The sequence below is a fragment of the Leuresthes tenuis genome, unplaced genomic scaffold (genome assembly GCF_036924035.1).
Source record: "Leuresthes tenuis unplaced genomic scaffold, fLeuTen1.0.hap1 SCAF_16, whole genome shotgun sequence".
Lineage (NCBI taxonomy): Eukaryota > Metazoa > Chordata > Actinopteri > Atheriniformes > Atherinopsidae > Leuresthes > Leuresthes tenuis.
This window is the reverse complement of record NW_027325370.1, coordinates 9457951-9474925: the sequence shown is the minus strand read 5'-3', so window position 1 is coordinate 9474925 and position 16975 is coordinate 9457951. Positions and strand designations below refer to the sequence as shown.

Here is a 16975-nt window from a genome sequence, read left to right as displayed (position 1 = left end):
CATTTTGAATTCCAGTGATTGAAGTTCTGGCTAAATTATTGTGGGAGACTTTTTCGCTTTTACATCGTGGAGGATTCATAAGAAGTATGACATGACCAAAGGCAGAATAAGACATGTTTGTTCATTGGAGAGGAGGTTTTAGACATTTGTAAATAATGTTTGTAAGTATGTTCTGATGGAAGATTAGAGGCAGGTTTACTCAGAGCTGTACAGACTTGAGATGATAGATGAACGAGTTAAATCATTAACTTAAGGGCCTTGAGGAATTTGGCCCTTTTTGAGCCTTCATGTTTCCATATCAGGAATTTTATGTAGCAGATATTTTGTCCAAAGTTTGTAAGATATTCTCACCACCAATTATTTGTAATACTTAAATAATATTATAATGCAGATATTTAAGAGTGGCATCTGATTCAGCGTTAAATGTGAAGATTTAACAGAGCTCCCTTACAAAAGTATAAGTCATTTTGAGAACAGCATTCTGCATCAGTATCAGTTATACATTTTGTGAAGGGCATTTTATTAATTTTCCTGATGGATCACTTGTAAATGAATGCATAGTGTTGCCTTGTACTGTAGATAACTCTGAGCTGTTGGTTTCTTTTAGCAGGCCTACACTAAACACTAGCTTTGATTTGTGTCCCATTTCTTGTTCAAAATGCACTCTGATGAGTGAGAGAAAGCTTCCAAGCACTAGAGGGCGACATAAGGTGGCGTAAACCTGATCTGAAGTGTCAAGTGGTTCAAGTGATTTTTCTAAAGAATTAAGTTTAGAACTAAATTCAAAATCTAGGATACTAATGAGCATTATAAGTCATACTGTTGTGCCTATTGGTAATGCTGAAGATTTATAAAACTGTTTCAGTGAATGTTTGTTTTTTTTCTCCAGGAGATAGAAAACTTGAATTATCAACTAAATACAAAAGAGTCACTGATTCACCTACTGGGGGGGGTTTCTTAATCAAGTTTCAAGTTGAATTTGATTGCATTCCACTAATGCATACGGAAGCAGCTTAATATGCTTCACAATACGATAAAGAAATGAAGCCAAAATGTGTACATGTGTACATCTGAACACACAATCATCCACACGTATATATGATTCTGCATTTAAGATCACCCATTACTAACCAGATTTGAAGGGAATGCTTGAGTGAAGACATTTTTTTTTAGTTGGTCATCAAAGGAAATCTAACATCAACGTGGAAACATTTTCTGTTATTTATGTGCATTGATGTGTCATAAAGATACACGGGCCTGTGGAAATAAACAGGAGCCTGTGACGTCCGGGGTCTACTCAGTGTCTAATCTGCAAGCAAGCAGCAGCTATTGGAGGTTACAGAGAATGAGATTTTGTTTCCACAGTAACAGGTCTGAGTGAAGAGACATTCTGGTTTATCGGTCAGAAAATGTTTTTATCACAATTGGAATTGTTATGTAACAACTGCCCAAAATATCTTTTCAAGGCAAGAAGACATTATTACTTAAAAAGTAAAACCAGTTATATATAGTATTAATAACAATTCTAAAATGTAATTGATCTAATTCATTCATGTTCACGTTTAATCTCCACTCTTTTGTCTTCGACATTCAAAACAGTCTTCTCAGGAAAAACTTCACCCCAAAGTCAGGCAGTGCGATACTCAAACAAATTACAAAAAACCTTAAAGCTGCATCTCAGACTCTACAGGCCTCAGTTTGCATGTTAAATGTCAACATTCTTGACAGAACAATTAGAAAAGACTGAACAAGTATGGCTTGTTTGGAAGGGGGTTGCAGGGGAAAGACTCTTCTCTCTCTAAAAGTAACATGGCAGCACAGCTTAGGTTTACAAAGGTAATCTGAACAAACCACAATACTTATGGAACAATGTCTTATGGACCGAAGAGACTAAGGTGGAGATGTTTGGCTTAGATTTATTTGAGTTATGTCACTGTTTAATATCTCATGTGAAGTTAATCTGAGGTAGTATTTACCTAATTTTTAGGGACTTTTCTTTTTTTTCTACATGACAGCACATAAAAGAAAACCCATATTTATGATAAACAGATGCAAACTTGTTTTGATGCAAACATTTTTTTTTATTTCCAAATATAAATAAACACATCAAACAAAAATTAGTCATACAGGTATCAGCACTGTGCAATGGTTATTCTAATATTAGCATCATTACAACAGTCGGTTGAAGACACATCTATTTGACTTAACAGTGCAGCATGATAAAATATCAAATCTACAATATTTACAGGAAATATACATATATTCTTTACTTTCACAAGCCGTGATGGAATGCTTTGTATTGTGTACATTTGAAACAAAATGAAACATATGTAACATGAACAGCTGGTTAGAATATTCTGAAAGTAACACATATTAAACTGCTGCACTTAAATAATACATACAAAAATATTATTAAAACTATACATTATGTACAGTACAGTCTGCTGACTTCTCTTTTGAATGCTACATATCAAACAGAAAACTGAATTATGTGTCTGTTACTGTCATACGGTGGTTCTTTTTTACATTTCCTTTCATACCTGTGCTCCTCATTCCTCCTACCCAACATCTGACAAAGCAGATCCTGGGATTTGTTGCTTCATACTGTACACACTAGGAGCAGCTCAGGCTGTGCTTGTTGGCATTTATTATCCCTCTGATAACGATCTGTTGTTTGCACACGTCCAGACGAGTGCCGGGCTAATGTTGTGTTTTATGACCATCTCTGCTGGGTTACCATGGCATCAAGGCCTCTGGCCCCAAAGTTTAATCCTGTCCACTGTGTTGAAATTCCAGACGCTGGCTGAATCATTCCAGTCTCACCGTCGTACTCCCAAATGTTGTCATAGTCCATTTCCTGGTCATCTGGTTCTGTGGGTTCAAGGTACGAATGTCGATCTATAAGAGTGAAAGAACATTCCCAGGCTTTTAGTTTCAAGCAATGAAAGACAAGCCAAACCCTTACTGTGTAAACAGTCTCAAAGAAATTATGGAGTGAGTTGTCTTGTCTCAAATCATAACCTTACTGTAAAACCTGCAGTGTAAGATGCTACAGTTGCACCACCTTCTTTGGTGATACCCTTTCTAGTAACATAAACATGTAACCTGACAACTGAAATGAGACGGTAGTCACACATCTAAGAAATAATCTGTGATAAAAATTCAAGGCTGTGTCCAGTTGTGTGCTGTCAGTCACAGTGGAGGAGTATATACGGTGTGAACAGTATTCTCTTACAGTGATCTTCTTCCTCCTGTGACAGTGGTGCAAATGGCATAAGGAGCTGCACTTAGCTCCATTTCATTTGCACACTTCATGCACCTTCAGTTCTGTAACCTTTAAACTGTCTACCTGCTGACAGCATAGCGCTCAAACAATCCAATCCATGTGCATTCAGCATTGAAATTATGATGCACTGGACAGTAAGCAATGATCTTGATGGTATGTAGGAAGGCAGCTCACAGTGCTGACTTTCATAGCTCACATTTGTGAGGAAATATGACGCGGCAGCATTAAAGATTTGAAAGCGAACTGTAAATTCATCTTGCCATGTGTCCAAATGACACACTGTTTTCTTTTTTTTCAAATTAGGACTACAGGGACATAATCATATACTACACAAACTTGAGGTCACACAGAAAGGCACAGGGTACATAAAACAATGTTTCATCTGGTTTATGATTGCATGCCTTCAGTGCTTACCTGGTGAGTAACCATAAGGCACCTGAGTAGTGTTCCTCACATAGCTCGACGGGAGAAGTATCTGTCAGCAGATGTGAAAACAGAGAAAATTACTTCCTGCAATGAAATACAATAAACATTCTCATGTTTCCTAAAATGTGTTTCATCTGAAGCATCTGTTTAAATATCACCTGCAGCACAACTATATATACTTGCTTCACTACCACACAGCATGCCATCATTTCACTTTGTACTTCAGCATTCCAAAAGCCGGAGTGTCCTTGCATATGAGTATCTGTGCTTCTCACCTGCTCTTGCACTTGGCTGGGCAAAGGCAGCAACTTTAACTTTGACACGGCCTCTGCTCTCTGTTCTGACTGGCTTAGAGGAGTTTCTGACTCCTGGCCCAAGGCATGTCCCTGGGAGCTGGTCAGGATCAGGCTTCTCCTGCAACGTCTGCCCAAGGGAGGGGTGCGGAGCTGGAAGGAGGAGGGGAGCAGCTGGGTGTCCTGTTGGTGGTGTCTGTGCTGAATCGGCCCATGCCAGCTCTGCTGCTAAACAACAGAGACGGAAAATGTTTTTTGGTCAAACTGCTGAAAACTGCCATGAGAAAATGTTGATCTCATCTGATCTAACCTCTTTAAAAAAGTTGTGAACACATTTAGATTTAGAAATCTGCAATGAAGCTTTCACTTCAGGTAACATTCGCAAGAGATTTAACATACTCAAAGAAACTCATCACCACCTTGAACAAAGTCATGTGCATATCTGTTTATGTGGGTAGGCACTGCTTGACATCAGATGCAGGTGAAAACTGAGACTTTGGATCCAGTATCGTTGACCCACTTACCAGTGGCATGGCGTCCTCCAGGGAGTAGATTTCTGGGCTGCAAGGCTCGTCATACAGAGGCGATAAAGGTTGTCGTGGTGCGCACATGTCTGAATGGCGCTGCGGAGTGTTCAGCGAGTAGTTCAGGGATGTCTGTGGTGTGCTCCAGCTGTTAGACTGATCATAGAGGATTCAAACAGTGTTTGATGTTAGTGAGAAGAGACCATTTTTTAGGCTTTAAGTCAGAGAAATAGAAAAGGAAAACAAGAGATCCATGCCTAGCTTGCTGGTTGAAAACTGTCTCTAAATTGAAGTCAATGCCAGCTATGATATGCAGCAGTGGAGCAGCAGAGATGTCCGTTGAGCATAGTAACTTATTTTCCGACTGGGATTTACTTTGTTTATGGATCATAGCAGACATATTATTCTGTGCAACATTAAGTAGATTGATCTTTCAACCTCACTATACATAAATGCCAATCTTACTCCATCTGTTAACACCATATACCATATAAGATGTCCCCTCTTAGCCTACTGCTTGGTGTGCCTATTTTAGTTACAGTACATGTGGCACATAAAGTAAGTCAACAGTCTCAAAGGGAATATTCGGTTATCAAGTCAGACGCCAGACTGAATTACCTTGACAAGTGGTGCTTTCTCTAGCCGTTGCGGGCTGGCGTGATGTATGGCGGAGTAGGGCGTGCTGTAGACCTGAGACAACACGGAGCTCTCTGCAGGCTGGAGGTAGGCGCTGTGCTGGGGGGATGAATAACGCAGTGACAAAGGTCGTGGGTCACGTTCTGGCCTGGAGTGGGAAGACACGCTGTTGGTTCTGCTGCCAAGTCGGGCAGTCTCGGTTGAGGAGGGACGGCTGGAACTGCACTGTTCATACAACAACCATAACAGAAGAAAGATGTCAGCCAAGGGGCATAACTTTACAACACATTTTGTATCAGTGACTTTAAACACTCGAGTGCTCGGAGGCAAACCTTGTTATCTGGCTTCTCCATCTACCGTGTTAGTTCTCAGTACATACTGTTTTCTGTTTTTAGTAAACAAAGTCATGAAAAATGTCTCAATCAAATTAATTGGGAGAGTGGTGGTGGTTAAGGTTAGAAGTTGAACAGCAACATTTCCTTGGCACTCAGCTCTCTATTTAAACTAATTGGATGGGCAGGCAGCTGACGCAACCTCCCCTCCTGGGGGAGTTTGGTCAAATGTCCTAATAAAGCAAAGTGCTTTAGGACTTTCTAAGGACTCAGAAGTTAATGAGAAAAGTTTGTATTGCTGAAACAGGAATTTGAGACTTATTTTCATAATTTAAAAAGGTTTTTTTTGTTTTTTTTTGCCTGGTCCATTTTTTCCAAAAGTATCAGGAATTAACACCTTAGCAGCCATAGCAGCACCTAACACTACAGTGCATTTGTTTGGTGGGGATGAGCAGCACCTTTCTTTTATCAAATTAATTAGATATTGGTGTTGTTTAGGTCATGAATACCTAAACTTAAGCTGTAGCACACAGCTAACTTACATAGAGGGGCTCAGTGTATCCAGGGGACAGAGGGTTGTCCTCATGAATGGGTAAGTGAAAGTTCTGGGACCCATGTCCATGTTGTGACTGGTTGAACTTCAGAGAATCCACTCTTCCTTGGCTGTTTGCACTCCACCTGTCAAACCGTGGAGCCTAAAGATTGAAGGACACAAAATTTAATTGAAATTTAAAATTGTTTAAATGTGGGCAGAGCGTGGACACTTTTATCTATTTGGATCCTTTGCTGAACAGAATTGTTAGTACAGAATATAGAGGACATTTATGGTCATGTAGAATGTCATTTTACAAAAGAGGCAAGGCCAAGTTGTCTCTCTGCTTTATCTCTTTTACACTAATTTAAATTCACTTCATCTGCAGCTTTACAGGGGATAATACATTCAGTTATGGATCATCAACAACCATGGACAAGATGTAATGTTATGGCCAGGGAAAAGAAAACGTGCAGCCCTTACCTCTCTGTTTGTTGGGGTGTATATGATGTCATACACTGGGGGCGGGGGAGTGAGAACAGGCACGTCAGCAGCTTTGAAATGTTGGATCCAGTCACAGAACTCTGTCCTATCCAGACAGGACACTACTATGGGGTTGATCAGTTTGCCTGGGAACAGAGAGGAGAAGAGGACAAAGCCTGTCATTTGGTCTACTTGCTCAATGGAATGTGCCATAGTAAGACTTATTCACCAGAGATAAAACCAACTCATTCATGGAGGGGTTGCTCTCTGTGACGTTAGTAGACTCAAAGAAAAGGGCCTTTAACATAAAATACGCATAGAAATGTGCACTCATTAAAGTGCCCTTAACATGTCTGTTTAAATGACATTCAGTACATGTACATGACGCTTGAAAAATCTAATTATTGTGTCCAGATGTGTCCAGTTCAACTGTACTTTTAAAAGGCTATAGGCATCTTAGTTCAAATAAAATTTTACTAAATTTAATTTCTCACACAGACACACAGATCGTGGTGTTGGAATGTATTACACAGAAGACAAAGAAGAAGGCAATAAACCGAGAATAATCACAACCTCATTTGTTTTTTTTTAAAAAGCAAAGCATATAGCACATGAACAGAGCTGTAAATATGTCCAACTCACCACACAGCATAGGACTTATTTGCTGCTAGCTAAAATGTCTCTAAGTTGATTTGTTTTGTGATTAATTCAGTCAGCTGAAAAAAGCCCAGTACTAACAAGCTGGGAAGGCCCATGTCATCACCCATCGTAGAGAAGTCAAACATACTTATTTTAGTTATAAAGTGATTCCACTTTCCATTCTTGTATTCTGGGACAAGGACAGCAGTTCAAATAAATGCCCTCTTCCAGCTGTAACCATAGCTCAGCTTTGCATATGAACACATTGAATATGGCAAGGAGCAGTTTACTGTTTCAGTGTACCTACCTTCAATCATGAAGGTGTTGGGCTTGACATCCTGACAGGGTGTGGTGACCGTGAACATGTTGAGCGGAAGTTTTCCCTGTAATCAGAATGGCTCTTTAATACAACTCCCGTATGCAAACACGTACAATGTACTGGTTGCATACATTTCAAGTTTAACAGTGAAAGGAGGTCAGTGGTACCTTGTAGAAGAGCCCATCACTCTCCTCTGATAGGATGATCAGGGTTGATGGATACATCACCAGCAGTCTTTCACTCTGTTCCTGTGGACATAAGATTATAGTGAGCCTGATGAAGGCTGTGCAGTTGCTGTGTGTTCATGAAATATAACTATATGTAATTAATCTAATCCAGGAGCTAAATTCCAGTGTTAGCACATTTCCAGAATACATTTTTGTGTTGATAGTTTGTACATCAGCTATCTAACTACATAGCGTCGAAGGACAGAGTGAAAGCAAAACATTTTATTAATTTTTCAAGTTTTTCAAAATGCGTAGCAGTTTGGATGTTGCATTAGATAGAAAAAATCCAAACTAAGATACTTCTGAAATTAAGAAGGCTTCAGGTAAGGTGAAATAACTTTAACAAAGATGGGCAACCAACAAGGCAAGGCACAAAAGCAACTGTGACAGCCTGTGCAAACATTTAGAAACTACTGATTGTATCCTGTAATACTATGTTTTGGATAGTAGATGTTACATTTCCAGTGAGATCTTCAGTCAAACCAGTTTGTGGAACCTTTAAAGGTGTGGCAGAGTTTATGTTTCCTCGCTCTTGGAGGGTGTGTCTGAAGAGACAGCTGACATTCCAGCTGTGAGGTGAGTCGAGTCAGTGCGTGAGCCCAGCAAATGCTTCTCACACACCCAGGCCCTAAATCAAATCAATGGAGCTGCTCCTGCTTCCCATAGAAAATTAACAGATATCCATGCAAGCTGTGTCATGACTACTGTTTTTATGTGAAGCTGTATCAGATTAAATTTGTTTGTGATCTTGACGCATTTTGGTTAGTTGGAGTCAAGTATTTGTCAGTAGGTTGCCAGCTGGTTACATATGTGCTACTTAGTGGAACTCTTTGACAGGAAAGTAAATCCTGTATAGATATACTGCACGAGAAGTGTCACTTGCCAAAGTATGGACTCCACCCTTTTCACTCACTCCTTACATTGTGTTGAGGTAATGTGTGTGTTGCACAATTTGAAAACTATGTGAGTCACCCGGATTTAGAGCTGATGTTATCCTGTTTCTATTCATCATGTGAAAAACTTCCCAGAGTTTGAAAACATGTTTCTATTACAAGGTATAGTCGTCTGCACTGTACTGTTCCATCTACAGGCAAGTGACCAATAATAGTGATTCACTCTTGATAAGCAGCAGGGAAGTCATACCTGGCAGGGCAGGTGCTGCAGTTGGACTTTGGTGACATAGGTGATGGGGCCCAAGCTGTCCCGCTGAGAGCCCTCCCACTCGTAGATGGGCTCTCTGTTGATGGAGTTTCTCAGCTCCTCTCTTCCTTCAGGAGTCTTGCCCTGGTTCAGCTAAAGAAAGGAAACATTGGAGGACATAAGTTAGGCAGAATCTTCATTAACGTAAATATGAACAGTGCTCTGACAACTGACAAATGATCTGACACACATTGATGTGTTTTTGTCCCTAGGAATTTCACATGTTTCTTCATCCAAAACACTTCTAAGCTAAGGCTTATTCAGTTCAATTGTTTTCTGGGATTTTTGTGTTTCATCAGCCATTTCCCCACCTGTGGGTATCGAGTCAGCTCTTCAACCCCTATACAGATGTTAGATTAGTTTGATGTAGGTTGTAATGCGGTCAAGGCCGCTCCCTAGTATTCTGGCCTCAGGGAGAGCCAGCAGTGACCCAAATGACTCACCCAGCTTACACACGCATACACATCCTGTTTTATCAGGAGTGGTTGGAAGCAAAACTAATCCGTCAGGTGGATGAAAAACACGATCAAGTACTTGTTTGAATTTGTATTCTGACTTGTTGCAGTAAGCATAGCACAGGTTGAATTAATCGTTCCAGAAAGCGTCCTGGTAACCTACAAAAATCAAACAGCACACAAAACAGCAGGACCTCCCCTAAATCAAATGCACACTTAATCTATCATTAGCAATTTTGTTTCTTCCCTGTGTCAAAATGTCACAGGAAAGAAGCTGTTGTTGAACTTACTCTAAGTCTTGTGAAGTTTTCAGGGGCGAATGCAGTCCCTCCATTCGCCTCAATGTTTTCCCTGAGCAGGCCAAACCACAGGTCCATTTCTTCTTGATTGGCACAGTATACGATGATGGGGTTAAGACTGACACCTATAGTAAAAAGGATACAAAGTCAGAAAGAGAAAGTGCCACCCAGGTTTCTCCCTCAGGATCCTTTTTTTTTTTTTTTATCAAACACGTTTCTGACATGTTACCAAACCGTTGGTGGAGTTTAAGCTCTGCTTCCTTGTTTACTGCAAGTTATGCAACAAGTACAATAAACGTTAACACATGTTCAGGACAGCAAACCACATGTAAGATCTGCTAAGGAAAAAGCCCCTTTGACCTGCTGTGTTTGGCATTTAAAGATTGGAGCAGATTTTCCCTCCCACTGACTGCTTACCCAGGAGGAATGAACAGGACCAGGGATGATCAGAGCTGTAATCTCCCTCTGCCTATCAGTCCCACACATACCAGAGATAACCAGCACAGATACTCAGATATTCATTCCAGCCCATAGCTTTGTACTTTAATTGTTTGGAACCACAACTGGAATTTTGGCTGCTCCTCAGTAAGCAGCAACTCAAGTCTCACCTGTTCGGCTCAAAACTCAAGTCCTTGACCACATCACTCCCTAAAAAGAGTAAATTTCTTTGACTATTTTAAAAAGTTCCTTTTATAAGTCCCAGAGAGACAGGCACAGAGAAAACTCTCATTCAAACTTTAAGTTAGCTCACAGCAGTCATTAGCTATTGTTAAAAGTAATTATCTATCATTAGCTAAGTTTCACAGCCACATAAATTCAAACCATGCCAGTACGTCCGGGAATTCTTAAACATCCGCTTTGGCTGTAGTTATTTTGTCACCCTCTAACTCACCAACATTGGCCTCACAGAGGGATTCTCTACGTCATATCTCACACTTGACTCAGAATATTGTCAGGCTTCCTCTGCATGTTTCCGGTCAGTGATGCCTCCCAAAAGGTTTCATACTGACAATAAAAGCAGCTGAAAGTCTACACCGCAAGATAATAAGCTGGATCTGGGATATGACTTCACCAATTTCTTGACAAAGAAAACACAGATGAGTGTCAATATTTGGACAGCAGTGATTTTAGTAAGATAGTAATGAAACCTTATACTATCAAAACTGGAATGGATTTTCCCACTATTGTCTTTTGTTTCTTGTTTTTTCACTCAGTAATTTTGAATGAATCCCTAGAAAATAACTAACTTCATATAACAGCGGCTTTTTTCTTCTTAACAGAACAAAATTATCAGCTAAGTGGCATTTTTAAAAGACATTAACTTGAGCACTTTTTGGAATGTGGCATAGATTATATGCAGTGACATGGCTAAGAGCGGTAGCTGGGCTTTTCAGCACGACAGCTGAGCTGACTGAAATGCACCTGTTGTCTAACAAGGAGGGCCTTTAAGGCCAGTTTGGCCCCCTGACCCCGGCTGTAGGGGGCCCAGCTCTAGTTAGTCTTGGGTTTGAGTGAAGGTGAAGAGGTGAGGAGGGTCGCGGCACCTTTGAATCACTGGAATGTGATAACATCGGAAATGCTGCAACCTGTTTTTTTAAGTGAGGAGAATTTGATCCATAACTGATGAGTGGAACAGACCACCAGCCGAGGTATAAAAAAGAAAGAAAGACAGTGAGAAAAAAGAACGAGCAGGACATCCAGCCCGAGTTCACCCACCTTTGCTGATGTTTAAAGTCAGCCACAACTTTACTAAATTGTTTGATTTTTTTTTCTCATTGATTGATTTGCTAAACTCAACCCAGCCAATAAAACACAAACCGATGCTTATAACATACCAGGGCTCGATGCCAAGATTTCAGCGAAGACAAGCTTACCGTTTATTTGGAAGGCGAATTCCTGGGGTTGACTGTGATTGCAGTTCTGTTGCAAGTTGAAGATGGTGAGTTCTTTCAGTGGAAGAGTCCCCTGAACACAGAACAAGACAGGGCTGAATCATTTAGACAAAGGCATTTTACTTTTCATAGACTAAAAGTAGTATCCACCTCACTGTTGTCCTCTGTTAGAGCAGACTGTTCAACTCTAAATTTCAAACAAATAAATGAATCACCATGAAACTGGGGTCAGACTTCAAGCAAGTGATGTATTCATGTGCGTCTAGAATTTGAGGTCATTTGTAGTCTGACTAATACTCCGTGCAGGAGCTTGACTGTTTCTTTTTCAGTCGAATCGAGCTCCCAGCAGGTACGAAGATTGATGATTAATGGCTGCTCACACTTTACGAGACAGACGAAGAACCATAATCATACTTTCTGTTTACCAACAACCAGCTGGTTGACAGGGGGCCGTGTCAAAGGTAATGACGCAATATGAAACTGATAAAACTATTTGCAAAAAAATTATATTCTTTGTCGTGGCGACACTGTGACCTTGAAGGATGAAACATTTACCTGGTAAGTGAGTCCTGTTGTGTTGTTGGAGACAAAATGAAGATGTGTTTGGAAGAGATCCAGGAAGCAGTCATGTATTTCCTGCAGAAAAATTAAGAGAAGAATGAAGCTGATTCAGAGATAACACATGATAAAAATGTGTCTTGTGTTTTGAAATATTTATTTTTGATGGAAACTAAAACTTCCATCCCTATGAAGCAGTTATCGCTGATCTGCTGGTTTACAGTTGATGGAAAGAAGCCCTGCACGCACTTACAGTAGACTTGTGTTTTACTGTCTTTCCTGGTGTTCATTCCACAGCCTGACAAGCATTGCTGAAACCTCTGACGGGAATTATGTCTCTCAGTTTATTTTGTATTGTAACAGCTTATTCACGTATCTTCCGCTGAGTCACACAAATGTTCCGGCTTAATAAGTTGGACATTTTTGCAGGAATATATTACAGTGTGTTCTTTAGCCTGCATGACGCCATTTCCCCATCAATCTTTTCTCTTTGCGTTCTGACAGTGCCGTTGTGTCACGGCTCAGAAAAATTGCAGTTCCCACCGCAAGGAGCCGGCATGTCCTTTATCAGCCCATGGGATCAGAGGAACTCTCTCTACTCTGAGGTTCCCTGTTGGGGATGTTTCACAACTTCAGCAGAAAGAAGCATGTCCAAACATAGGCTGCAGTCCCCTTTGTGGGAAAATGATTGGATTATTCACAGCCAGCCACCACAGCAAAGCCAACGATGTGTTTCAGTGTGTTCCAAAGGCAGCAGAGCAACATCCTGTTCCTCTGTCATTCCTTTTTTTGTTGTTTCGGAACTCACTGGATTCATGTGGATGACTGACATGATGTGTCACTATAGGCTTGGTTACGGTTTAAAACCACAGCGAGGATTTTGAATGCATTGTGTTTGTATTCTTTCACAGTTGCTTTCCTGATATTTCATCATACATTCATTGCTATATCACACTGTTCCACTCACCTGGCAGTGGGAAAAGCGGAAACGAACTTTGGAGCTGTGAATCATCCGTCCATAATTCTTCACATTGATACTACTCTTCTTCCAACCACTGGCTGGGTCATAAGGAAACGGAGGATCCCATTTCATGTTCTCTATCGTCTGCAGATCTTTGTGCGACATTTCCTACAAGCAGTGACAATGTTGGTACAAATACTGAGATGAACAAAATGTTTGAACAGGTGTTAAAGCAATCTGAAAGACTGCAGGGAAAATTGAACACGTTGACATTGATAGCGGAGCATTTTTGTCTGTCGTACAGATGATGGAGTATTATGTTATCACCATGTTGATGAAGTTTCTTACCTTCCTGGGGGAGACTATGTTCAGGATATTGATGATGCTGTTGGACTTCTCCTGTCCCTCTTGGGGATTCTTTTTGCGAAGCAGGCGACTGCTGCTCATGAGAGAAAAAGTCATGTTTTTACTACTCACTCCCCAATGTTCACAATCTATTTCAATATTACAGTTAATTCACTTCTGAACTGAAGCGTTAACAAGGAACATTTCCTGTTTTTGAAATTTCACTTTGATGCTATTAGATGGAGAGAAGACATGCAAACAATTTGTTCATTTGTTTCAGAATCAGTAATTACAACAGATCAATAACTTTTAATCATGTTTTGGGATTCCTGTCGAACAAATAAGTCTGAGCCCATTCCGTTGGCTTCATTCCATCAATGACAGCTATTTGAATGATAAGAACAATCAGGTTTTGTGTTCATGATACTGAGGATATGTGTAGGAAAATCAGCATTCAATATACCTCTTTGTTTTGCATGTCCCTCATCTATAACTGTCAAATCTTTATGAGGAAGTGCCCTCGCTGCAAAGATAAAGTGAGGGGCTGCTTTTACAATCCCAGCTTGTTGTTTATCTGCTTATCTGTACATATGTGTGCCAGCATCCTCAGTGTGCAACAACGTAGGCTTTTGTTTGGGTGGTGGGAATCAAGGACTGTCTATTCAGGAAGCCCATGTCCAGCATTAATCATTCATGGGTGTCAAGTGAATGATACCGTTTCCTTTAAAGCCCTTTTAAAATTTACTTGTGCACTGAGAAAAATATGAACACCGCAGACTTTTGTGCGGTATGCAGTTGCAAAGTGAAAGAGAAATGTGCTTCATAAAATAGACAGGTAGGGAAGTTGCACACCCAACATTCTCTAAGTCTGTGGTATTCAGCACCACTCACACCCACTCTCTTTGGGGAATACCTGAGCTTCACCTGATTCAATAACACAAAGGGTCACAGGGGTAAAGGAAACAGGAATACTGAACGCATTGTTTGTGCTCAACCGTGGATCCAATTTGGGAGCCGTTAAGTATTTTATAAACCCAATGCTTTCTCCCTGCTCTGTTTTTATTTGAAAACTAAAAGCGGCACAGCATCTTTGACAAAACCAGACCCCAAATTATCATACAGCACGGGACATAGGACTGGAGCTGCACGGGGCTAATCAGAATCAGATGGGATGGTCCAGCATAGTCCTTCTGTAACATGCCCAGGCATATAATCCCAGAGGGTCAAAGAAAACCAGATAGAAATCAAAATGTAATAAATCAGATTTTAACAATTAAAGACTACAATATCCAACATGAGATCAAGATAACGAATGAGGTGAGGGACTTCTTTTTTTTTTTAGCAAACCCAGATTCATGGTCAGTTGGCAGATCAAGTTCACAGAGATGCAAAGGGAAGGCAAATGGTAACTGGATCATTGACACCGTTGGCCAAACAGGCATCACTCAGGCACAACTTAGGGGCTATCCAGTATTACTATATGATCCTTCACCAAGCCTGACAAAATTCACTTTTTAACTTTTTAATCCCTCAACTCAAATCCTGAGAATTCCTCCCAGCTGAAATGCTGAGTCTAAAATAACAAAGAGCACTCAGGGGCATGACATGTGCTCTATGCACTCATTGACACAAGTACACCATGAATACCTGAACAGGTTGAAGTTCTCTTACCTGTTTCTGCGAATGAAACTCTTGCTGGAGAATCTGAAGTTGTGCTGGGGGACACATGAAATGCTGCTCCCCATGTTGACGTGGTCTGTGGGGCTTTACGCTTTTCTGTCAACAAACTGTACTCCGTCTGTGATGAATGAGTGTAATCCAAGAGAACTGTGCACTCCCTGCAGTCAGACTTGTACTGAGTGAGAAGTGGGCAGGGAGAGGGTTGTAAAGTCAGACTGTGAGAGTGTGTCTGCGTAAAAGGGGTGGAGCTCAGGGCTGTGTCACAGTCTGCCTGGTGAATAAGCAGGGAGATTCACACTCCCTGTGAGCTGAATCTGTCTGCTAAATCAATCCCAGCAACAAAGACAGAGGGCTCCGGTTGGAGTGTGCCATTTCACACCTTGCAGGGGCCAAATGGAGCTCATTGTTGGGTCACAAGCGCAGTGAGTGGGTCACTAAATGCACTGGGTAGTGTCAATCAAAAAGAAGATGGGGACTTCAACTGGCATGCCCAGACATGAAAATTCCTCCACACTTGAGCATTCTATTTATTACTGGTCTTCATCACGTGTCATTTCGAAACTTAAGTATCTTGGGAGTTTTGTTTTATGGAAAGCTTCGATGTTGGGTCAATGGAGGTTCATATAAAGCACAGTTAAAAATAAAAAATCACTATGACATTTAACCCCAGGGGGTAACTATATCTGGTTTCACACTGTTTTCCAACATGGCATTTTATGTGTTCTCCTCTTAGAGATGGGAAGAGGGGATAGTTTAAACAAGACACTTCTGAAGCCAAAGGTCAACATTTTCATACAGTTAGAGGTGTATGCAAACACACCTTGTTTTCATGTGGGGAGGATGTTCCTGAATTAGATATTCACCAACGAAAACGTGTCATTCTTACTAATTCAAACACCAGACTTGGATAAACTATAATTTCCTAATCAGTTTTTTGCCTTTTTAACACACAGTTTTGCACCTGAAGTAGCAACATTAGAATATTATCCTCCATGATAAATACAGACAACATTATGTAATGTTAATCAGCGCTTTGTCAGATTAGAGTCTCAGCTTCCTCATTTAGTGTCTTGTTTATAGATTTTAGTTTGCATTACTCTCAACTCATACAAGAAAACATGTGATTTTCCAGAGTTGGTCAACAGGATAGTGTCAGGTGAGCTTATCAAATAAAACAAAGAAGTCAAACACTCATGCTGTGTTTGCTCAATAATTAGGTCATTGGTTTTTTTTGTGAGCCGCTAAAGTCCCGTCATAGCAAGAAATATACGCTGCGGTTTGTCAGTTAATTTCAACCTGTTCAACTGGTTGTTGAAAGGGATACACCTGAGGCACCAACAGTCATCAGCCTGTTAACTGTGGAGTCGTTCTCACTTCCAGCCTCCAAGATAATGCTCTCATTTCGACAGCTCAAGTAATTCAATCAATAAGGAACGTGATTAGAGTAAATGTAAAACAAATAGATTAAACAGAGACAACTACATATACAGACAATGTCTTCAATTTTAGCTTTAGTTTTAGAAAAATCTGAGAACAATAGCCAATAGTAACTTTTATTATTACAATAGACTGCATTAGACTGCATTAGAATGAATACTCACAAATGTCTAAGTGTGAATGTTGATGAAGATTATTTTGGTCATATTTACAATATCTTCTGTACATTTTTGCGCCAAACTAAACCAAAAACAGTGAAGAGGAAACAACGTCAAGTGTAATTTCTTCTGGTTACAAAACACCTTGCATGCAGCTTGGTAACAGCATACATTGTTTAGCCTTAACTACTCCTTAAGAGTTTTCTGTTGAAAATCTTAATGCTCAGTTGAGGATTACTGTGTTCACTGAACCTCAGCCTACAATTTTAGTTTTTTTATTAAGTAGAAGCCAC

General features: G+C 40.4%; 1 protein-coding gene across 1 annotated transcript; it reads right to left on the bottom strand.

Annotated features, from left to right (window-relative positions):
- Positions 1 to 2082: 2082 nt before the first annotated feature.
- Positions 2083 to 15287, bottom strand: plekhn1 (pleckstrin homology domain containing, family N member 1). The gene is made up of 16 exons (XM_072366957.1): positions 15079 to 15287; positions 13411 to 13501; positions 13069 to 13230; positions 12099 to 12179; positions 11526 to 11616; positions 9643 to 9776; positions 8841 to 8990; positions 7638 to 7718; positions 7459 to 7534; positions 6513 to 6658; positions 6040 to 6192; positions 5148 to 5390; positions 4530 to 4685; positions 3988 to 4233; positions 3701 to 3761; positions 2083 to 2898 (listed from the first exon to the last, which is right to left on the bottom strand). Exons 1-16 carry the CDS (start codon positions 15150 to 15152, stop codon positions 2714 to 2716), a joined length of 2130 nt encoding a protein of 709 aa, XP_072223058.1. The 5' UTR covers positions 15153 to 15287; the 3' UTR covers positions 2083 to 2713.
- Between the last annotated feature and the right edge of the window lie 1688 nt (positions 15288 to 16975).

Excerpts from the sequence above, each read along its gene's own strand:
- plekhn1 (XM_072366957.1), bottom strand. The coding sequence starts at position 15,152 with ATGGGGAGCAGCATTTCATGTGTCCCCCAGCACAACTTCAGATTCTCC. Across the intron at positions 11,617-12,098 it reads CAACAGGACTCACTTACCAG|GGGACTCTTCCACTGAAAGA; the intron begins GTAAATGTTTCA and ends TTCTGTGTTCAG. Across the intron at positions 9,777-11,525 it reads ATTCGCCTTCCAAATAAACG|GTGTCAGTCTTAACCCCATC; the intron begins GTAAGCTTGTCT and ends TTTTTACTATAG.